General features: G+C 45.2%; 2 protein-coding genes across 3 annotated transcripts; both read right to left on the minus strand.

Moving 5' to 3' along the window:
* Positions 1-7,001: 7,001 nt before the first annotated feature.
* On the minus strand, positions 7,002-9,521 carry LOC114870020 (tripartite motif-containing protein 16-like). Its single transcript, XM_029174616.3, has one exon. The coding sequence runs from the start codon at positions 9,144-9,146 to the stop codon at positions 7,464-7,466; it is 1,683 nt and encodes a 560-aa protein (XP_029030449.1). The 5' UTR covers positions 9,147-9,521; the 3' UTR covers positions 7,002-7,463.
* Positions 9,522-9,649: 128 nt separating this feature from the next.
* LOC114869744 (tripartite motif-containing protein 16-like) lies at positions 9,650-21,810 on the minus strand. Of its 2 annotated transcripts, XM_055514690.1 has the most exons (2): positions 21,231-21,810; positions 9,650-12,801 (listed from the first exon to the last, which is right to left on the minus strand). In XM_055514690.1, the coding sequence occupies exon 2, from the start codon at positions 12,763-12,765 to the stop codon at positions 11,194-11,196; it is 1,572 nt and encodes a 523-aa protein (XP_055370665.1). In that variant the 5' UTR covers positions 12,766-12,801; positions 21,231-21,810; the 3' UTR covers positions 9,650-11,193. The 2 variants fall into 2 exon arrangements, with proteins under 2 accessions (XP_055370665.1, XP_029030047.1); XM_029174214.3 differs by lacking the exon at positions 21,231-21,810 and having other exon boundaries at positions 9,650-12,893.
* Between the last annotated feature and the right edge of the window lie 1,948 nt (positions 21,811-23,758).

Genomic DNA, 23,758 nt, shown 5'->3' on the forward strand with positions numbered 1-23,758 from the left:
ATAATAAGATTCATTACTTTTCACTCGGCTACAGCATGTCTTTATTGCAGCCCGCATCCATCTCTCCCCTCAGCCTGTGGACCCAGAGCCCTGGAGTCCTCTCAGCAGCCAGGTCCTCGTGCACCGCTCCCTCTCCATCAGAAGCCAAATCCACTGATAGCTCCCCATAATGGAGAAATCCAATCAGTCTAGCCACCTGCACAATGGGAGATATGAACCCAGGCCTCCAGAAAGAGATTTACAGACACAGGCAGAAAGACAGAGAAATGCCTCCAAGTGTATTTTTATATTTCAATGGAAAAGAGAAAGTAAAGTGGGATTGCAGCTCTAATCCTCATTTATCAAATCATCCTTCTATAGTGCTACAGCATAGACTCTGCCCTTCACACTAGACACTCCCACGCACACAAACAGGAAAAAAAGGACAATAGGTGTCCTTCAGAACGCAAACGCTGCAGCCAGACGTTGGGTCTTCACAGAATAATAAGGAATAAAAGCAGTTAATCAGGTTAAAGGCAAACATCAGGCCTGATTTCACTGAGATTAAAGCTTGTGCCGTCACTTTAACCTCCTCTCCACCAGCTCATGACCTTCTCCCACTCCTCGAAGCTCCAGCTGCATGGTGCATAACTGCGGCTGCTATTCATTACTCATTCCACTCTGCATAATTTTGATTATTATTCTCCAATAGTTCCCCCCCTAATTTGAACCACTTGCTCGGCTCTCCAGCTAATTATACCGTGTTCCACGGCTCTCGCTCATCGTTTACAAAGGGCGCTGGCGTACACAGCTCTGCCTCCCACCTCCCACCTGTTTGTATTCAAACCTGCGCTCATCCCGGGCTTCGGCGGTCACGAGTCAGCAGTTTGCCCCGTCTTTCAGAAGTTTCGGGCCAGGTTTTTCTGTCCTCTCATCCTCTTTTCTCCCACCACGCAGATGAATAATAAATGGACCATCGTGGGGATTGCGCTTTCAGATGAGCAGCTGCGTTTTGTGAGTCAAATGCCCTAAATTCTGCCCGACGTGTATAGAGTCAGCGGCACAAGTTCTGGGCAGGATTAGTTCTGGATGGTTTGCACAGCATTCAGGGCCTGGAGGATCATGTCCAGGGAAAAGATATTAATCAAGAATCAAGGCAAGCAAACATTACATGTAGTCGCAATAACGGTTGTCGGGTGTAAAAACAAACTATGGAAGGTGCAAAGTGCGTCAATAAAACGCAGTATAAAAAAGTTTACTGTGTAACAAAGTCATCGCTGAGTTCATTCTGGAGGGAAGTGAATAAAGTGATGGACAATTTCGCGATACACGGATAGAAAAGCTCATTATACTGTATGATATCGCCCTCGTCGCCCCGACCGTGACTCCTTTAACCTCGTCTCGCCTCCTTTCTCGCTCTTTCATCTGCTGAAAGACCAGATAACGCGGCAACGGCTCCATCGATAAAGTGGATCCTCTTTGTGCTCGGCGCCGGGGCTATTTGAGAAAAGCCAAATCGCTAAATAGAGCCAGTCATTAGAGGCGAGGATTACGGCAAAACATTAGGTCTTGTTCTCCCAATAATTAGCCGAGGGAACGGCTATGGATTTCATTTCTAACTGGACTCCACTAGACGTGATTAGTTCATCCTTCAGCAGCTTTTTTCCTGCGTCTCAGGTATTTTGGCTCGGTTCAGTCAAGTACTTTCAACATAATGAAGAGTGAGAATCAATCTGTCAAAGTGATTAAAATCTACACAGAACCTCTTCAAAAAATACAACTTTTCTTTTAAAATACTGATTGATTCGGGTTTCATTTAAATTATTAAAGAGTTTAAAAATTCCCACAAAGACTAAAGGAGTTTTGTTTTTTTACTGAATCCACATCCTTCCTAAATCGATACAGATTTAGCTTTTAACACTCAGTAAATTAAACAGCGGTAGCTAATTAGCTTGTCAATGTCAATGCTTGACTGCTGCTTCCTGTAAATATTAATTACACTATTGTAACTTGTAGTAGAAAATATTTTACTGTGTAAAAATATTTGCTGCCATGCTGTGACAGCTTCAGTTTTTATTAACTAATTTGTAGGTGATGTCCAAAAAATGCCCTAATTCAGACATAACACACGTTCAAAGCAAACTATTTTCAGCATTTAAAATCTGAGGGCACCAGTTTCCTCGGCTATGATGGACGCTTCCTTCAGTATTTGAAGGAGCCAGGATTGAGTCAAGCTCCGGAATTCAAATGACCTGTGATGAAAGCGAACAGGTTTTGGAGGATGAGGGGGGTGAGAGTCGGCAGCGCTTTAAAACCACACACTTGTCATAGCAATTTGTACCAAATTAACGGGCGGACGTAAATGTTTTGTTCCCAGCAACATGCAATTGAAGGTATGAAGAATGAAAAGTCTGGGCCAAGAGAAAGAAATGACTGTTTTAAACATGATGAATCACTGTGATTTCACCAAGTCACTTCCCTAAATAGGCAATTACTCATGAAGAGCCCTCACACCTTTGCAACCTTGCTATGCAAGTCGATACATGGATTTCTGGGTCTATAAAGTACGTTTTTCAACATCCATATATTTCTACAAGTCAATATGCTGCAAATTACACCCAGCAACAAATAGGTTTGTCATCAAACAGACCACTTTGCTTTTCTTTCAGAAAAAGAATAAATAAATAAATCAGGAGACTGAAACATGCATTCATGAATGTGGGGCTCAACAGTAAATCAATCACACTCCACGCTGGCGCCTGAATGATATGAACCACTCATAAATTATGTATGTCAATAACACGGCGGACGTGGAAGTGATTTGAAAATGTGGGACGTACATGGAGTCAGTGTGAACGATGACACACGTGTGCTGTTGAGGTGAAGGTCAATGAACTCACGGATCCCCGGGTTTGAAAATAATAAATAAATTAGATAATAAACCTGCAAATGATTCATTTTATCTGATCTGTCAATTTTAAACCAACAGCATCACTGCTTTTCACTTTGCCATTATTTAGACAACACACTCATCACCTGAGTAAATACTAGTGTCTCAGTGAGCGGCTCAGACCGTCCAAGTGTAACATAGGTGGAGCTGCGTGTCCACTCGCGCATACGTTCAATCTCACGGGACTGAAAAACAGCCGTCATAACAGACACATTCGCTGGAGTGAGCGTTGGCGTGTGTGATGAACGTTCTCAGCGTTTAAGGCGCGAAAAAGCAGGAGGACGCTCACATTCTTCAAACAGAGACTCGACAGCTGTATCTGATGAAACCAGCTCTTTGATCTGATCACCTCAAAAGAGGGAGCGGAGGCAAATCTACATCTCCTCATGCTTGTCATGTTTCATCACACACACACACTTGAAAATGATCCTCTGTCACTTTATGACGATGGCTTTTTGTTTCACTTCTTGCATCAACTTGGGTCTTTCCCACTTGTTTAATCCTCACATTTGAAACGCAGACGCCCTCAGATATTTGCCTTTAAATGTGGCTGTTTGTTTCTCAAAGCATTAAAAAGTCCAAACCAAAATGAGAAAACAATCAAATAATCAGGGAGACCTCCAGCAACGAGGAAGTGCTTCTGTCCACAAATAAAACGCAGCTGTTTAATTCCTCTCCACCTTTTGCAGGACTGTTCATTTGGATATTGTTGACTCCACTGTACGTGCCAACGTCTATCTATAATTACATCCACCGTCATTTGTGTGCTGGGATTATCACACTTGGCAGAGCAGGGTGCTGATAAAGCACCTGACAGAACGTTTGCAAACGTGCGTCCCGAGCGTGAGCGCGCCGTGGATGCTTCACGCGGACAAGGCGCCGATTGCACACGTGCAATAAGCCGCACGCGTTTTTATCTCGGGACAAATGCAACTGAAAGCTCTGAGAGCTTAACTTAAAGCGTTCGCTCCAACGAAGGGTTAAGAGCAACCAGGAACTGGCAGAAGTCCCTCCCCTCGGGCCCGGCTCCTCCCCCTTCAGGTGACGAGTGAGAGGTGAGTCACCGGAGCAGCGTCGGGTCCCGTTCAGGAGACGCGCGTGCACGTACACGGTCAAAAGCTTTCACTTTTCAGCTCTTTCTGCAAAATAGTTTGTGTAATTTGGATATTTTTCCAATTTGCTGAGTTTTCACATCCACAGAAAACTATGTGCGACCTGACAATGTACTATATATTGATGCATAAACAGCCTGTTGTGTCGATGACCAGGAAACTCCCCAGATGTTTTTCACATGCGGAACCTGTGGTCAGAAACAGCAGCCACGATCACGCAGGAGTTGTGGGACTTTCTGTGATTTGCAGCGCTGCAGTGACGTCATGTTGATGCAGATGTGGAGCCTTTCAGAACCGAGCCGGTTCCATTAGAAAACTTCCCTTTCTGGAGCAAATCTAAAGCCATTTTTCTACTGGACCATGAAGAAAATCAGGGCTGCAATTGTATTGTATTCAATTGTATTGTATTCATGCTTCTGTTCCCCGGCCGGCGTCGCTTCGTTGTGTTGTTGAGCGGAGATGGAGCCGACGGATGACGCCCCCCCACACACCCACACACACACACACACACACACACACACCTCCGTCACTGCAGGTACGATCGGAGCAGTCAGTTTGTCAGGACACGCCACAAACATGTTCCATTCTGTTCATTGATCCGCAAAGTGGTTGTTTAACAGATTAACCAGAAGTTTGTCCATTCCCTCTCACAATATTTGTGTGATTGTGTCTCTCTGTCCCAAAGCGGCTTTGATGGAAGGCCTCATTAAACATTAAAAGGTGATGTCACTCGGTCGTGTGTTTATTTTACCAGGGACTCGGACCTTCACCAGCCGTAAACTCTGAGACACGTGGACGTTGGGAGAGAGTTTACTCCATCCTGACACGAGAAACACAAGACAGTCGAATGCAATGACCCCCCACCCCGACCTGCCGAGCACCACCGATGCGCAGATCTCAGTTCAGTTTTTAGACTTTGCACAAACACCATACACTAAGACGCAGCATGTTACTGCTGGAGGCCATTTTATCGCTGAGCCAACGATGCTCATTCGGCCCGAGGACTGGAGAGTGAAGGATGAGGCCGTGGCACAGTGACGGCAGTAGGAACGAGTACAGCACAGATGATGTCATGAGCAAACGCTGATACAATATTACACATTAGTACGCGTGAACTCGCTTCTGCTCGGCCGGTTCGGGATGAAGTCCACAGAATCTAATGTCTGAGAACAAACAGCGTTAGAGGAGTCGATTCCCAGCAGATTGAGCTCAGGCGTCTGCTGTCCCCCATCACTCCCCCCCTCGTCTCCCCCATCGGCCCCAGATCTCAGCCTCCGTCCTCCTCACGGCGCCGCCCGTGAAGCGATCATCAGTCTGAAGGCGTCGTCGACCGGCGTAAACCTGACGCCGACTTTAAAAGACTCAGTCCCTGGATTCACCGGTGAGACGCGTGTGATTCCACACAAACCACAGAATCATTGCTGGAGCGCGTGGAGAGGTTGCATGTGTCACTGCCAAGTCACAGGGCGGCAGCCGTGATTTGGCTGCGACACAGGCGAACAAACAGCTGCTCGTTCTTGGCCTCATCCTATAGTTTGGTCCATTTTGCTGTTGGATAATGGACGAACAGGGTCTGACTAACAGCAGACTGTGGGTCTCTGAGCGGCGACTACAGCCTTTACAGGCCTGAAGTCTGGAGCGGCTCAGGTGCTGGTACTTATATATATACATTATATATACATATAATGGATGTATGGACAGTTCACTGACACCTGCACTGACGGGTGGAAGTTTTCCAAGTTCAAACGTCCAAGTTTAGATTTTTGCGCTTCGGCAGAAGCTCCCGCTGATGAAAGGATGATAAAACGCATTCCGTGAATTACTCCGCGCCTGTTTTCCGCCGCATCCTGAGAGCGGACGTCGTGATTGGACCCTGATTGGCCGCGTCTCTCCGCGGAGTCGCGGCGACGCCTGATTGCTCTCTGCTCCCGTTTGATGACGCGTTCAAAGTTTGTCCAACGGGGCCGCGCGTCGGGCGCTCGCCGAGCTTCAAAGCGAGCCGCGCCGTTTCATGCGCGCCGCCGCCTCCTGCGCGCGGCCGCCTCGGAGCGCCGCCCGTCCCCGAGCGGCGGCTGCGCGCAGGGAGCAGGTCGCTGTCACCGCGCTTCACCACCCCTTGCACCGCATTTCATCAACCCTTTCTTCTCCAGCGCCAGATTGCATATGGCGACTTCATTATTAATGCGCTCGTCTCTGCACTAACGAGCGCGCTGATTTCAGACGCGTTTTGTCTCAGTGTCATCATGTTGTGACAAAAACAGATACATTCCGCCTTTGATTTTCCTCCTTTCTTTGCAAACACACATTTTCGCTGACGGTTTCTCGTGACACTGTGTAATCTGCAAGTCATGTCTCGCTGCAACACCAATTATTAAGACAGAGGGGAGGAAGCACGGCCTGATTGTGAAACACTGATCCAAATGAGCAGGTTTCTCCGTGTTGAGAAGCAGACGGTGACCTTTGAATATGACAGCGGCTTCGGACGTTATCACGCCATTCAATGGTCATTATCAGCGGTTATCAGCCCATACGTATGAGGCGGTAGGTGCCCATCTACCTGCTGGCAGCGGTGAATAGGTGCGGTAGGTGCTGCTTAACATAGCATGTTAGCTAGCTGTTAGCTGTTAGCGAGGAGGCAGAGCAGGCACCTACTGGCCCGTAAGAATGCGCTGATAAGTTCTGATCAGCCCATTCGTTATGGCTGATAACATCCAAAGCGGGTGAATATGAAACCTTTTCATGCCAATTACACTAAGGACGGTCACTTCCTCTCCGTCATCCTTGAGAAAAACAAGTTTGTTTTTTATAATTATTCCCAACGCTGATATGCTTAAACGTGCACTGCACTAGAGATAAGTTCAGGACGGTGATATGTTCAGGATGAAATCCACATCAAGAAGATGTTAAAATATAGATTATAAAACATTTCCCTTTTGCTGACAGTACAATTAGGTGTGATTTATTTTATAAAGTAACTTTATTGCATAAAAACATTACAACAACAGTGCACATTGGCCAAGTGTGTTCTACTTTACTCTTAGAATCAACAAATTAAATATGGTTTTGTTTCTATTTCTTATATTGAAGTGGTAAATGCAACCAAGGTAATAATAAATCAGCAGGTCAAGTGCCAAATCATAGGTTGACCTCCATCATAAAACTGTCACAGAAATGTGCAGCAGGCCACAACACAGGACTGTCTTCTCATATTTACTTTTTTGTTAGCACAGCAACAAGTAGTGTACGTGAGTAGAGGGCGCAAAATAATGATCTCACCTACTGTAGGCGCCACCTTGGCCAGGGTCGGACCTGTACTCCAGTAGTCTGAAATATGTACAGATGGGACAGCGACAACAAGTGTGAAGAATTACAGGATGAAGATGAAGTCAAGTTTAACCTGCTGCATCTTAAATGACTTGAGTTTATTTGAGTTTACAGATCTCAGCTGTGGCATCATCATTATAAACCCATAGTCCAGCATAGAGAGGCTGAGTGAATGTGGTCTGGACTCTGTGGAGGAGAGTCATGGTTTCAGAGACACTGTAGAAGGACAGAAGACCTGCTCTGTGATCCAGGTACACTCCTGTTTTGGAGGATGGAGGACCTGATACTGGAGTGAAGATGTTGTTGTACCAATATTCATAACTGGTGTTGTAACACATTAATGCCCAGGATTTATCATTACGTCCAAATCCACATTCAAGCCCACATCCTGCTCTGCTGATGTTCTTGTATGCGACTGCTATTGTAACTAATCCAGTCCCTCTCCACTCCACCTCAAAGTAACAACGTTCAGTCAAACTCTCTTTGCTCAGAACCTGCCACCAATCAGTGAATCTGTCTGGATGATTAGAATAAGACTGTGGTTTACTGATATGCATTATTTTTCTGTTCCCCTCAGATAATAACAACCAGTTGCTTGCTGTGTTTGGATCCAATGTGATTTCAAATGAATACTTTAAGAACCCAGCTCTGCTCTTGGGTTCTGGTTCTGGTTCTGACAGTAAAACGTCCACCTCAGTCACTGTCTCTGAGATGTTTGTCCACGTCTTCCTCAGAACCTCCTGTAGTTGGTCTCTGAGCTCTGACACAGCTGGTGTCACATCCTCAAAGTATCTCAGAGGACGGGTGTTGGTTCTGGATGAGTGTGTGGATCCACTCAGTGCTGGCAGTGACGGGTAGATGTGTAGAAACTGGATGTGATCCTCTGTGTGTGAGAGCTGCTCCAGCTCAGCGTCTCTCCTCTTCAGCCCAGTGATCTCCTGCTCCAGCTTCTCCTGAACCTCTTTGACTCGACCCACTTCAGTTTCCTGCTGGGATCTGATCTGCTGCTTCACCTCAGACCTTCTTTCCTCCATCAGACGGATGAGCTCAGTGAAGATCTTCTCACTGTTCTCCACTGTTTGATCAGCAGAGCGACTGATGGCCTCCACCTCCTGTTGAAGCACCTTCACCTCCTTGTCTCTGTCCTGGATTCTCTGCTGGATTTCCTGTCGACTCCCTTCGAGCTCTCTCTGCCTCTCAGTCCTCTCTGCTACAGCTGAGACTGTGTCGTGGCCTCTATGTTCATCCATAGGGCAGAGATAACAGATACACTGTTGATCAGTACGACAGAAAAGCTCCTTCACTCTGTGGTGACGAGAGCAGATGTTCTCCTGCAGCTTCTGGGAGGGCTCCACCAGCTTGTGTTGCTCAAAGGCAGAGGAATTATAATGAGGCTGGACGTGAGTCTCACAGTAAGAGACCAGACACATCAGACAGGACTTGGCAGCTTTCAGTTTCCTCCCAGTGCAGACATCACAGGCCACATCTTCAGGTCCAGCATAGCAGTGATCAGCAGCAGCAGCTTGGAGTCCAGTCTTCTTCAGCTGCTCCACTAACTCTGCTAACATGGTGTTTTTCACCAGGACAGGCCTCGGTGTGAAGGTCTGTCTGCACTGAGGGCAGCTGTAGAGTCTCTTACCGTCTTCTCCATCCCAGAATGTTGTAATACAGTTCATGCAGTAGCTGTGTCCACAGGGAAGAGTCACTGGATCCTTCAGTAGATCCAGACAGATGGAACAAGAGAAGGTTTTCTGATTTAACTGAACTCCTGTCTGAGCCATTTTACTCTCTGGCAGCGAATGAGTCTCAGTTTGACTTCCTCATAAAGAAGTTGAGCTGCTATAAAACCTGTTTTTGCAGTGGGTGGAGGCCAATGCTCATTCATGTCTAAACACAATCTTAGCCATTTTGCATTTCAACTCAGTGAGCAGTGACTAAAGTAAAACAGTGACTAACACTTTCCAGACAACGTCATGTGTTTTAAACATATTAACTTACCCAACCAATCACTGTCATTAACAGCGTTCTATGCGTATGTTCAGCTGTTCTACAGTTTATTTTACAATATTTATTGGGGTAAAACGCACTTTAGTCAAAGTAGTTTCTCACGATCCAACAAGAGTCAGACTCTGGAGAATCCCGGGCAGGAGGCTGTCCTTAAACACATCATGAGAACCATGGAGACTCAGTTGCCCTGGCTCCTCTGGGCGCTGTGTCATGTTGTTTTATTTGAAAAGCTGAGCATTAATGTACTTCCCCCCAATAAATACAAAATATGCAGACATACAGTATACACAACATGTTTAATATTTAAATATTTAACAACATTTTTTAATAGACAATCTACTTCAATATAGATTGAAGCTTTAAAGCCACAGATTGGTTCTGACAGTGTAATGGACGTCTGTAGCACTTTTTTTTGTTGATCCATCAAACTTTTATCATCTAAGTCGTCTAAAAACCAAACGTGTCAGAGCCATTGTTGCATTTGACTCGCCTCCTCTCAATGAACAGCTGTCTGTCATCATGTTGTGACAAAAACAGATACATTCCGCCTTTGATTTTCCTCCTTTCTTTGCAAACACGCATTTTTGCTGACGGTCGCTCGTGACAGTGTGTAATCTGCAAGTCATGTCTCGCAGCAACACCAATTATTAAGACAGAGGGGAGGAAGCACGGCCTGATTGTGAAACACTGATCCAAACGAGCAGGTTTCTCGGTGTTGAGAAGCAGACGGTGACCTTTGAATATGAAACCTTTTCATGCCAATTACACCAAGGACGGTCACTTCACTTCCTCTCCGTCATCCTTTCCCCACTCGCCTTCTTCTAATCTCATTTCATCTTTATTTGCCCAGTTTCTCCCTCCCTTCATTGATCCCATCACCTGCCCCCCCCCTTCACCTGTTAGTTCCAGCACAGCTCGGCCAGAGAGCTGTCAGCGCGCCGACGCCCTCTCCTCCCGTGTGGCCGTGGATCCAACCTAATCAGACCCCCGGCAGCAGCGTTTAGCTCTCTGTCCTCCTGCAAGACGCTGACAGAAGCGCTGCGGTTTGTTTTCCTGCTAGTGTTAATTATGTAACCCAATTATACCATCACACAGTTGATGCAGGGAAGCTAAATTAAAAGTGATTGGCTTCATTACGGTCGCCTGAAAGCTGCACTGGGTGCTTTCAGGAGTCCCACTTAAAGTTACTCCGCTGATGAAAATCATTCCGATCTGCAGGACGTCACTTTATTGGATTTTCTGAACACTTGCAGCAGAGGCGGCGCATATATTTATTGCAAATTTGATTTTGGCTCATTTCCATAAGAATGCATGCATACAGAGCGACGTTTGGAGCCCACCGCCGGATCTGCAGGCCTCGCCTTTGTTTGCAGTCACGCTGTTTGGCTTGTTGGTATTGTTGTACCGCCAGACGAGTCATCACTGCAGCCAGATTAGGCCCAAAAGGTCTTCAGCTGTTCTGTAGCAGAACAAACCAGGGGTTTTCAGAGCACAAAGGGCATCATCTGAATAGGTTCCATCTCTGCACACAATGTAGCCTGTGATCCATCCAACAACTTTGAAAAAAAAAGGTTCTTTTTTATAATTTTCCGAGTGCTGATATGAGTGTGGGCACTGCACTAAAGATTAGATGATACATCTGACCAATAAGCAGAGAGAATCTACTCACATAGTTTGAAAAGACGAGTTTTGTTACACTAAACTAAACCAAACCAAGGAGAAATTAAAATATGTACAGATGTGACAGCCACAACAAATGGGAACTATTACAAGATGAAGATGAAGTCAAGTTTAACCTGCTGCATCTTAAATGACTTTAGCTTATTTGAGTTTACAGATCTCAGCTGTGGCATCTTCACCCCAAACATACAGTCCAGCATAGTGAGGCTGAGTAAATGTGGTCTGGACTCTGTGGAGGAGAGTCATGGTTTCAGAGACACTGTAGAAGGACAGAAGACCTGCTCTGTGATCCAGGTACACTCCTATTCTGGAGGATGGAGGACCTGAGACTGGAGTTAAGATGTTGTTGTAACAATATTCATAGCTGGTTTTGTAACATAATAATGCCCAGGATTTATCATTAAATCCAAATCCACATTCAGCACCACATCCTGCTCTGCTGATGTTCTTGTATGCGACTGCTATAATAACTGTTTCTTTTCCTCTCCACTCCACCTCAAAGTAACAACGTTCAGTCAAACTCTCTTTGCTCAGAACCTGCCACCAATCAGTGAATCTATCTGGATGATCAGAATAAGACTGTAATTGACTCTTATATGTTACTTTTCTGTTTCCCTCAGATAATAACAACCGTGTGTTTGCTGTGTTTGGATCCAGTGTGATTTCAGAGGAATACTTTAAGAACCCAGCTCTGCTCTTGGGTTCTGGTTCTGACAGTAAAACATCCACTTCAGTCACTGTCTGTGAGATGTTTGTGCACATCGTCCTCAGAACCTCCTGTAGTCGGTCTCTGAGCTCTGACACAGCTGCTGTCACGTCCTCAAAGTATCTCAGAGGACGGGTGTTGGTTCTGGATGAGTGTGTGGATCCACTCAGTGCTGGCAGTGACGGGTAGATGTGTAGAAACTGGATGTGATCCTCTGTGTGTGAGAGCTGCTCCAGCTCAGCGTCTCTCCTCTTCAGCTCAGTGATCTCCTGCTCCAGCTTCTCCTGAACCTCTTTGACTCGACCCACTTCAGTTTCCTGCTGGGATCTGATCTGCTGCTTCACCTCAGACCTTCTTTCCTCCATCACACGGATGAGCTCAGTGAAGATCTTCTCACTGTTCTCCACTGTTTGATCAGCAGAGCGACTGATGGCCTCCACCTCCTGTTGAAGCACCTTCACCTCTTTGTCTCTGTCCTGGATTCTCTGCTGGATTTCCTGTCGACTCCCTTCGAGCTCTCTCTGCCTCTCAGTCCTCTCTGCTACAGCTGAGACTGTGTCGTGGCCTCTATGTTCATCCACAGAGCAGAGATGACAGATACACTGTTGATCAGTACGACAGAAAAGCTCCTTCACTCTGTGGTGACGAGAGCAGACGTTCTCCTGCAGCTTCTGGGAGGGCTCCACCAGCTTGTGTTGCTCAAAGACAGAGGAATTATAATGAGGCTGGACGTGAGTCTCACAGTAAGAGACCAGACACATCAGACAGGACTTGGCAGCTTTCAGTTTCCTCCCAGTGCAGACATCACAGGCCACATCTTCAGGTCCAGCATAGCAGTGATCAGCAGCAGCAGCTTGGAGTTCAGTCTTCTTCAGCTGCTCCACTAACTCTGCTAACATGGTGTTTTTCACCAGGACAGGCCTCGGTGTGAAGGTCTGTCTGCACTGAGGGCAGCTGTAGAGTCTCTTACCGTCTTCTCCATCCCAGAATCTTCTAATACAGTTCATGCAGTAGCTGTGTCCACAGGGAAGAGCCACTGGATCCTTCAGTAGATCCAGACAGATGGAACAAGAGAAGGTTTCCTGGTTTAACTGAACGCCTGTCTGAGCCATTTTACTGTCACGCAGCAACTGAGTCTAAGTTTCACTTTCACTTATAGCTGAAAGCATTTGTGCAGCTGTAAAACCTGTTTGGGCAGTGGGCGGAGGCCAACGTTTATTCTACTGTAGGCTAAACACAATTGCACCCATTTTGCATTTTAACTCAATGAGCGACACAGTGAGCGGTGACTAAAGTAAAACAGTGACTAACACTGTCCAGACAACATTGTCCTGTGTTTTCATGTGTCTCAGCAGCAATGACCTAATGAACTACTTTACTAATAAAATTATCACTATTAGAGAAGACATTGAGCAGCGACGTCCTCCAAATGACAGAAAGCACTGTCTAGATCCATTAACTCTAAATTTACCAAATCCTCTGTCTTACCTAGACAGCTTCTTTCCCATAACTCATATGGAGTTAGCTTCAGTAATTAACACTTCCAAGTCGTCCACTTGTCTTTTAGATCCAATCGCAAACAGAAGTTCTACTTTTAATGAGCTCATCCATATTAAATCAAATCAACCAATCTTAACATTTAGGCTATGTACCACAGGCTTTTAAGGTGGCTGTGGTCAAACCTTTATTAAAAAAAACCTACTCTTGACCCTGGACCCTTTCAAATTTACCCTTTATTTCTAAGGTTCTTGAAAAAATTGTGGCTAAGCAATTGTCTGATCACCTGAGTGGGAATAACTTGTATGAAGATTTTTAATCAGGATTTAGAAAACATCATAGCACAGAAACAGCTCTGGTTAGAGTCACTAATGATCTTCTCTTAGCTTCAGACAATGGTCTAGTTTCTGTCCTTGTCCTGTTAGATCTTAGTGCTGCTAACTAGAACATAGAATCGGAATTAAAGGAACAGCACTGGAATGGTTTAAATTCTCCACATGCACAAGGATTAGCTATGGAGTACCACAGGGTTCTGTACTTGGTCCAATTCTGTTTAACCTATACATGTCTCCTCTAGGTGAGATTATTAGGAAGCATTCTATTAATTTTCATTGTTATGCAGATGATACTCAGCTATATATGTCTTTTGAACCAAATGAAACAGATCAACTACTCAAAATTCAGAGTTGTTTAAAAGACATCAAATCCTGGATGTCCAAAATCTTCCTTCAACTAAATTTAGATAAAAATTAAATTCTCATTGTTAGGCCTAAAAATTTGAGAGAGACACTATTGGGTCAGATATCCACCCTCACTCAAAGAAATGAGTTGTTGCATTTACTCAACTGGGTTATGTCAATCGGTCCCACACAATGCAGTTGCTTAGAATAGAATAGAATTAATAGAAATAAAAATCGACAAATAAATCCAACAACATGCTCTTAAGTTATTTTAACTTAACATTATTAAGTAAATGCTACCGCATGGAATTATGTTCAGTCAACATGTTACTATTACGTTGAGGCAACATGATCTTATACTATGTTCAGTGTACTTCACCTAACACATTTTTGTCCAATTTAATAAAAATTTAATTCACATTGAAGTTGTTATTGTAGCAGGAATCACCAATGCATATATCTCCTATGGTAATTACTTGATACCAACTGGCCTTCACGATACAAATCCCTCTGTGGATCCGAACTCGCGACCTATTCCTCAGAAGCGCAACTCTCTAACCACTGTACCAACTGACCAGTTATTTCTTGCAGGTTAAATATAACTGTTTACAATAACCGTACCTGACTTTCAATAAAGTGCTTCAAGAGATTTACTACAATTGTTAAATCCCTCACAAACCCCCTATGAAAGACAGACGACCAAGGCCAGAGACGTCGCCCCGTATGGCGCAGCCGGAGCCCCACCCTGGAGCCAGGCCCAGGGTGGGGCTTGTATGTGAGCGCCTGGTGGCCGGGCCACGGGGCCCGGCCGGGCACAGCCCGAAAGAGCGACGTGGGGCCGTCCTCAAGTGGACCCACCATCTGCAGGAGGACCCGTAGGGGGCCGGTGCAAAGTGGATTGGGCAGCAGTCGAAGGCGGTAGCCTAGGCGACCCAATCCCTGGATAACCAATCTGGCTATTGGGACATGGAATGTCACGTCACTGTGGGGAAAGGAGCCTGAGCTTGTGCACGAGGTCGAGCGGTACCGGCTAGAAATAGTCGGGCTCACCTCCACACACAGCCTGGGCTCTGGAACCCAACTCCCTGAGAGGGGCTGGACCCTCTTCTACTCTGGAGTTGCCTGCGGGGAGAGGCGGCCGGCCGGAGGTCGATGATAGACTTTGTAGTCATGTTTTGGACACTCGGGTGAAGAGAGGGGCTGAGCTGTCAACTGATCACCACCTGGTGGTGAGTAGGATCTGCTGGCAGGGAAGGAGGCTGGAACGACTTGGCAGGCCCAAACGTATTGTGAGGGTCTGTTGGGAACGCCTGGCTGAACCCTCTGTCAGACGAACCTTTAACTCACACCTCCGGGAGAGCTTCGACCATACTCCGAGGAAGGTTGGAGACATAGAGTCGGAGTGGACCATGTTCTCTGTCTCCATTGTCAACGCGGCCGTTCGGAGCTGTGGACGCCATCAAGCTGAAGAAGGAGTCCTACCAGATCTGGTTGACCTGTGGGACTCCTGAGGCAGCTGATGGGTACCGGCAGGCCAAGCGTGCTGCAGCCCGTGCCGTTGCGGAGGCAAAAACTCGGGCCTGGGAGGAGTTTGGGGAGGCCATGGAGGAGGACTATCGCTCAGCCTCAAAGAGATACTGGCAAACTGTTCAGCGCCTCAGGAGGGGGAAGCAGTTCTTTACCAACTCTGTTTTCAGTGGAGGTGGGGAGCTTATGACCTCAACTGGGGATGTTATTGGATGGTGGAAGGAGTACTTTGAGGATCTCCTCAACCCCTTCCACATGCCTTCTGCTGAGGAAGCAGCCCATCACCCAGGCTGAGGTCACAGAGGTAGTTAGTAAGCTCCTCGGTGGCTCAGCAGCGGGGGTGGATGAGATCTGTCCTGAGTACCTCAAGTCTCAGGATGTTGTGGGGCTGTCTTGGGTGACACGCCTCTGCAACATTGCGTGGACGAGGGGGACAGTTCCTCTGGACTGGACAACCGGGGTGGTTGTCCCTCTTCACAAAAAGGGGGACAGGAGAGTGTGTTCCAACTATAGGGGGATCACACTTCTCAGCCTCCAGGGGAAAGTCTATGCCAGGGTACTGGAGAGGAGAATTCGGCCGATAGTCGAACCTCGGATACAGGAGCGACAATGTGGTTTTTCGGCCTCGTCGTGGAACGCTGGACCAGCTTTATACCCTCAGTAGGGTGCTTGAGGGTTTGTGGGAGTTTGCCCAACCAGTCTACATGTGTTTTGTGGATCTGGAGAAGGCATTCGACCGCGTCCCTCGTGACATCCTGTGGGGGGGTCTCCGGGAGTATGGAGTCCAGGGCTCTTTGCTAAGGGCTGTTTGGTCTCTGTACAACCGGAGCAGGAGCTTGGTTCGCATTGCCAGCAATAAGTCAGACCTGTTCCCGGTGCATGTTGGACTTCGGCAGGGCTGCCTTTTGTCACCGGTTCTGTTCATTATTTTTATAGACAGAATTTCTAGGCGCAGCCAGGGGCCGAAGGGGGTCAGGTTTGGGGACCACAGGATAGCATCTCTGCTTTTTGCAGATGATGTTGTCCTGTTGGCTTCATCGGGCCAGGACCTCCAGCGTGCGCTGGTGCGGTTTGCAGCTGAGTGTGAAGCGGCTGGGATGAGAATCAGTTCCTCCAAATCTGAGGCCATGGTTCTCGACCGGAAAAAGGCGGTTTGCTCTCTCCAGGTTGTAGGAGAGTTCCTGCCCCAAGTGGAGGAGTTTAAGTATCTTGGGGTCTTGTTCACGAGTGAGGGAAGGAAGGACCGTGAGTTTGACAGACGGATCGGTGCGGCGGCTGCAGTCGGTGTATCGGTCCGTCGTGGTGAAGAGGGAGCTGAGCCAAAAGGCAAAGCTCTCAATTTACCGGTCAATCTACGTTCCTACCCTCACCTATGGTCATGAGCTTTGAGTCATGGACTCAATGATAAAGCTCCTTCTTACCTCATAGTTCCTTATGCTTCCAGCAGACGATTCTTACACCGTAAGAATCGTGGAGACTCAGTCGGCCTGTGCTTCTCTGTGTTGTATGTTATTTTATTTATAAATCTGAGCATTAATGTGCTTTCCCCCAATAATTACAAAAAGATATATAGAAAATATGTTTAATATTTAAATATTTAACAAACTTTTTAACAGACAATCTACTTTAAGAGAAAAGAGAAAAAAGATTAAATGCCACAGATTGGTTGTGACAGTGTAATAGACGTCTATAGCACTTTTATGTGTTGATCCAGCAAACTTTTATCATCTAAGGCGTCTAAAAACCAGAAGTGTCAGAGCCATTGTTGCATTTCATTCTCCTCCTCTTAATGGACGTCTGTCTGGGGGATTAGGGCACAATCAAATAACGTTAATTTAAAGTCATTAGGATTTATAATCTGAGGACCACGATTATCAGCGCTGTTGTTAAGTGTGGAGCTCAGTACAGTAGAGTCAACCTCTTCCACCATTTGTGCAGTTTTAAAGGGCTCATATCATGCAAAATCCACTTTTTAGACATTTTGGAGCGTTCCTATGACTCTATGGGTCACATATACACACACTGAGCACGTTAGAAATGCATTTCCTGCTTTTTTCACATTTTGAAAACGTAAATTTTCTCATCCAATGGAGAGAGATATCTACTGTTCTGAGGCCGTTCCCCAGGTTTCGTCATACTGGTTGAAAGTTCTCCTTGCAAATCCTGAACCACCACCCCCACAATGATCCCGAACCAAAACTGGACTTCCGCCATTTCCCCCCTCTCACTCACCGTGAACAGACCAGCACGGCAGCGTTCAAGTCCTCCCATAGAAATAGTTTGGTTCTTATGTGTTCTAACCAACACCAAAGTCTATTCACTTTACCAAGGGATAAACAAGTGACTTGTGACTTCGTGGGTCACTTTTATTTTTAACGGACCGGTGCCAGAAACACTGCCTCAGCATTTATACGTATGTGCATTTCAAACGAGGGTGCGTACAATGCTGGATTTGTTTCACGGCTCCTGTTGGAAAAAAAAGGACCTATTCCTAAAGTCCGTCATCCACTCACTGCAGTAAGTACATGCTTGATATTTATAATGTTTTAAAATGTTAGTTTGTCCGTTTAAAATGTAGTAACCTATGTGTGAGTCAAGTTACTAGCTAGCTATGCTAACGGCTACAGCCAGTCGACCGAGCCTTTGTCCCCTTCAAATGTGCTCATGTGGGCTCGTGCAGCCACACACCTGTGTGGAGAAAAGCTAATGACTAACGGCATCGAGCGGCTACAGGCAGGGAGCGGTGGGTCTAGCGTCTGTCCTTTTTCTGTAATCACATACACCTGCGGGGAACAGTTGATCGTTATCGCCCTTCCAGCGGCGACAGACAGGAAGCGGTGGATCTAGCTCGCTGTAGTAAGTTTGTGCTTGATACTTGTGATATCTAAATATGTTAGTTGGGTCTGTTTAAAATGCAGTAACCCACGTGTGAGACAAGCTAATCGCTAGCGTCGCTAACGGCTACAGCGAGTCAACCGAGCCTTTGTCGCTTTCAAATGCTCTACTGAGTTGGTGCAACCACACACCTGTGTGGGGAACAGCTAATAGCGATGGGCCTTCGATCGGCGACAGGCAGGAAACGGTGGATCGAGCTTTTGTCCTGTTGACGTGCTGCCGCTCCTGTTTGTGTGTTGCGTTAGCTGTTAGCATGCCTTTAGGCCTTTGCACTTTAGAGCTACAGTTGGTCGATCGCTACAAAAAGAACCTGCAGATGAACGCGGTTATGTTTATTACCCCGTCCTGTGTCACAGCCTAAATCAACTTGTGATTTGGGGTTATGTCATTGTTCTATCAAATTCTAACATGATTAGTTGGAATGATTACTGTGTTGTGTTTCAAGCTTAGTTGCTAATTAGTCACATCTCTACAATACCTGCTGCTTATCTGGTCAGTTACCGATAGCTTGTACCATAGCCATTATATTTGTATGACAAATACAATTTACAGTAAATGTAACAGTCTTTTCTATACTGTAGGAGGGCAAATCCCAGTTGCCCACATGCAAGGAGGCTGTCAAACAGAGAAATCACTGCAGACTGTTGGTACACGGACATCTGCTGCCCAGCTCAGGAGTGAAGGTATGCAAGTTTGTATGTACCAACAGTAAGATAGGTAATAGAAGATTTTAATTGGTATATACTGTTTAGATTTTATATTTGAATTGTAACAACTGTTTATCTTTTGTTTTAGCACAGACAAGCCTTTCCTCTTGTTTGGTTTAATTTTTTGTCTGGTATTGTGTGTTCTTACATTAGAGAAGGTTTTGACCTACATAATAATGAACATTTCACTAATCTACAATTCTGATTGCAGTACCTTTTGTTTTGATGAGGTGATGGTGAGGACAGCCACAGCTTCCATCTGGTAGAGGACTGCTTCCGCTCAGTCTTCCAAATAGTGATGAGAACAAGGATCACCACATCTCCCTGTTTACCCTTCTTTCATGCATTTCGTCTGCAGGGCCCTGCAAAAGCTTCTGACCTCAAACCCCCAGACTTCTTAATTAACTCAGTAACCTATACATTGCACATTGGAGTGTGAAGGTAACAGTTTGTTCTAGCTTTGGAGTAGTGGTGTATGTTTTTGGTTTACAATAAAGTTGGCTTTAACTATTATGTATTTCACTAAACTCTGTTTCTGAAGGTAAAACACTTTTATTTAGGAAATCATAGTATTGAAATTACATGTTTTTCTCTTTCTAATATGGTAAGCTATAAATTTGAAGCGGCCATAAATAAAAAGCATATAAATTATATATAAATAAAATAAAAAAAAATTCTTAATGAGTGTTGCACTCACAAAAAACACATTTTTACTCAAACGGTAAAGGAGTTATTCTACAGGTGGTCTACATCAATCATACTATGAGTGTTTTAGTGTTTTATCCATCAGGAAACTGCCTTCATCTACAACCCAAGCATGAAGAGATGGCAACTCAGATTCTTCACCCCAGGAATCCTCAGCACCAGCTCACTAGCCTCTGTAGACTAGATACCTGTAACAACTTCAGATACAGAGACATATTACTGTCAGATTTATCAAGAATGACAAAAAACATAATTAAAATCAGTAAAAATACGTTAGATCAATATATTATTTGAACCAATGCTTTTTGTTCCCAGGTAGGTCATGCAGTGATTGCTCTAAATATTAATGCACATTTTTTAAATAAAATTGTCAGAGCAGCAGCACAAGTAAGACAAAAACAGTGAAATGTGTAAATGTAAAATGTATTTATATTATTTCAGCTATGCTCTCAAACTTACTTATTTGAATAATGTAAGCTAAAGTAGTGTTTTCTATTAACGAGAGTTTTCCAGGTAAGTCGTGTTGTGAATATTCAAGCTGCACACGCCATTTAGCATACGCATTAGCAACCGCTAGTCGCTTTGCAAATTACATAAATCAATTAAATTGAAGTAAATGCGACATTACCAATGAGACACATCTTGCATCAGCCGAAATGTGGCGACTTCAACCGCCTCCTCTTCAGCTTCAGGGTCAGATTCGGGATCGTAGACGTATGGTTCTACTACGCTACGAACCAGCTGACTAATGTCGTGCAGTTCTGTAGTGGTTCTTCTTCTTCTGTGGAGGATTGCGGTGGATTGCATTCTCAATGTCGCACTACTGCCACCTATTGTATCCTAACCGTGCGGTGGCTCGTATCCATGGAGCCAATTTAAAAAAAAAACAACAACAAAAAAGGTATGCGCTTCCGCACAGAGGTGTGGTGAGCAGCTTCGCTTGCGACACGCCCAGAAAACAGAGCGTTTGCTGATGGAGAGTGAAAACCACACATTGACAGGGGCAGTGTGGGCGATCTAAAGGGTTTTATGGGATGAATATTTACAGAGACCTTACTGAGACATTAAAGTCTAATATTTTTTAGAATGAAAAGTATGATATGACTCCTTTAAGACCTTTACAAACATAATGCTCCTGAATCTGAATTTTTCCTTTTCCCCAAGAAAAGTGGGTCAGATTATGACGAACCGTGAGGCAGCCCCTCCCGCCAGGAACTTATCAGGGGTTCGGGTGCGAAGCCCTGCAACAGTCTAACACTTTGTCCAGGGGATGTATTTGAACATCGACCTGCCTCCGGCTACGAAGCAGGAGATTAGCTGCAGCTCTGTGGCCTCTTTTAAATTATGACTTCCTCACATGCAAATACAGTAGCTCCCGTTCGTCTCATTTACTCGTTCTAAGCCTTGCATAGTTTTGAGCTCCTCTTATTAAACTACTTTATTAATAATGCAGGCACTCACCTGTGAAGTTGTTTCCACGCATCCTTCTTGACCTACTTGCGAAGGCAAAGCAATTTGAGGACGCCCCTGATGTTCAGCCGGTTTGAGGGGAATTAATTTCTCCGTAAGCTTGATTTCCCATCAACTCCACAGCATGACGACGATCAAGGGCCTCATCTACCTGAAGAGGCAGCCAGAAAGAGGAGACGGAGGAAGGAAGGGACGAGGAAATGACTCCCACACTCATATTTATTAATATATTTTAGGAGCAGAGGACCTATTTTTCTATTCTATGGTTTGGGAATTAAAACGTGAGCCTGGTTTTCTTCATGAATCTAAGTGGAGGAAAGGAAAGCAGTCATGCTAAGTAAACTGTAATTACATTGTGTAATAGCGTCTCAGCTGTGCATGTGATGCCTTTCTGCTTACATCTGCACCCGGCTTCTCTCACCTCTCCCTCCTCCCAGCTTCTGTTCTTGCTCCAAACTCCTACACTTCTCCTTCAGCTCAGCCGTCCCCTCCTCCATAAGGTTGTAGTTGTTCGCACTTTCAACAAGTTGTCAGAGCGAGCTGTGAAGCAACACTGCCCCCTAAAGGCCGGAGAAACTCAAAAACTAGTGGGGGGGGGGGCTCAGAGTTGAAGAAAAGTTTGACACTGTAGGATTTAAAGTAGTGAAACTACATTTCAACGAAAACCTGCATCTATCAAGAGAAACACTTTATTTCCCAAAATGGAAACTGATGAGAAATAGGAAAAGATTTATAATCAAAAAGTCATAACTGCACTTTCTGAGTATCAGCTATTCTACACATTTCAGTGACAGTCATTTGTTTCATTCTGATCCAGTCACTAAATGGATCTGGCTCTAGCGCAGCTCATCACAGCGATCTGGAGGATTGAAGCCGCTCTGATGAACGACGGCTCACATGACACCTGGCGCCACGTTGTCTGTGACGCTGGGAGTTTTAATTAAAGTGATTCTGCAGCGTGCACCACTTTGTAAAGCAAAGCCGTCACTTCGACAGCACATCATCCTCCCTCCAACAGGACAAACAAAAACACCGGTGTCGCCGATAACAAGAGCAGCAAAGTGGCCCCGCTCCTTGTGGCGCCGCATGCAGAGAGGCCAGATGTGAGTGCAAACATTCAGAAGAGCCAGACTTACTGCATGAACCCCCCCCTGCATCCTTCACTCTGAACCTTAGTCACCTCCAGTCATTGATATTCAGCGTTCAGGGCGGATTCTGACTCGCAGGCAAAGCTAGACTCCTCCTGTCATCAGCAGAACCCCCCCTCCAGCTGTGAGACGGGGGTGTCTTAAAGCCTCGTAATGGCTGTGACTGAACATGAGTCATGATCCTGAAGATGAAATATTATAATATTATGCGCATGCTGTAACAATGTGTAACTGAATGACGCAGCGGCTTTTCTTGGATCGTGTCCTGGTATTTCTACCTGCGTTTACATTTGAATTTCACAAGTCAGCGGTTTTGGCAGCATTTCCGAGGAGGACGTTCGACAAACAACTGGCACAGATGTGAACGCTGCCAGACAGTCGCTGCGATGTGTTAAACAACTGCGAAGAGCCGGTTGGTCATGAAAACCTACGAAGCAGACGCAGCAGATAAATAAACACAGATGGAGCCTCACACGGATCAGACACGTGTTTCCTAAAGACATCTACATGTAAATGAGCCAGGTTGACACAGTTGGTAGAAAAGCCTGAAACATACATATACTGTAACTTAACTGAACACATATAATATAATAACACAGAAAAGGAATTTAATATCACAATACCAGATACAGAATGAGGAAAATGTGGGAGAGCAATCAGCCCACATGCTCACGGTGTGGAGGGAATTCTCCCTTAAAATGTTTGATCCGTTTTTTTTATTACTCCAAGAATAATCAGCAAATGTCCTAATAAGAATGTCCCATTGGAGAGAATGTGGCTCTATAAATGTATTGACCAAGCCATGTGTTCTGGAACTGCCCCAAAGTAATATTTTTTGGGGAAAAGATAATTAAGGAAATTGAGTAAGTAGAAGATTTCAACGTCTCCGCTGACTTGATAGGATTTTATTTCTTTAACTTTAAAAATGGAAGAATGCCATGAAAATATTAATGGTGGCTGGCAGAAAGGCAAAAACACTCAAAGCAAGAAGAAATGATCTCAAGATATAAAGATCCATCATATGAAAAGGCCGACTGGTGCTGAGAGACTCCCACAAACACAAATGGGCAAAAGATGGACAAAATACACAAGAGAGCAGACATGTCAGACATGTGACTGACTTGAACTGACTGATAGGATTGGGAATTTTTAGGTGTGATACTGTACCCAGACACCCTGGTATGCTAGGTAAAAAGTGACAAAAAATATATATAATAATGTATTTGAACTTTTAAATATCAGGGTTTGAAAAAGTCTGAAATAAGTTAAGCAGCAAAATCTCCTTTAGGTGAAGATGTTCTTATAAATCTGGGTTTGGAAATCTGTGACTTAATGACATTTTATCGCCACTTTTCCCCCCCATCACGCCTG

Source organism: Betta splendens, chromosome 14 (assembly GCF_900634795.4).
Source record: "Betta splendens chromosome 14, fBetSpl5.4, whole genome shotgun sequence".
In the NCBI taxonomy this organism is placed as follows: Eukaryota; Metazoa; Chordata; class Actinopteri; order Anabantiformes; family Osphronemidae; genus Betta; species Betta splendens.

Coding starts and splice junctions, on each gene's coding strand:
- LOC114869744 (XM_029174214.3), bottom strand. CDS start 12,870: ATGGCTCAGACAGGCGTTCAGTTAAACCAGGAAACCTTCTCTTGTTCC.
- LOC114870020 (XM_029174616.3), bottom strand. CDS start 9,146: ATGGCTCAGACAGGAGTTCAGTTAAATCAGAAAACCTTCTCTTGTTCC.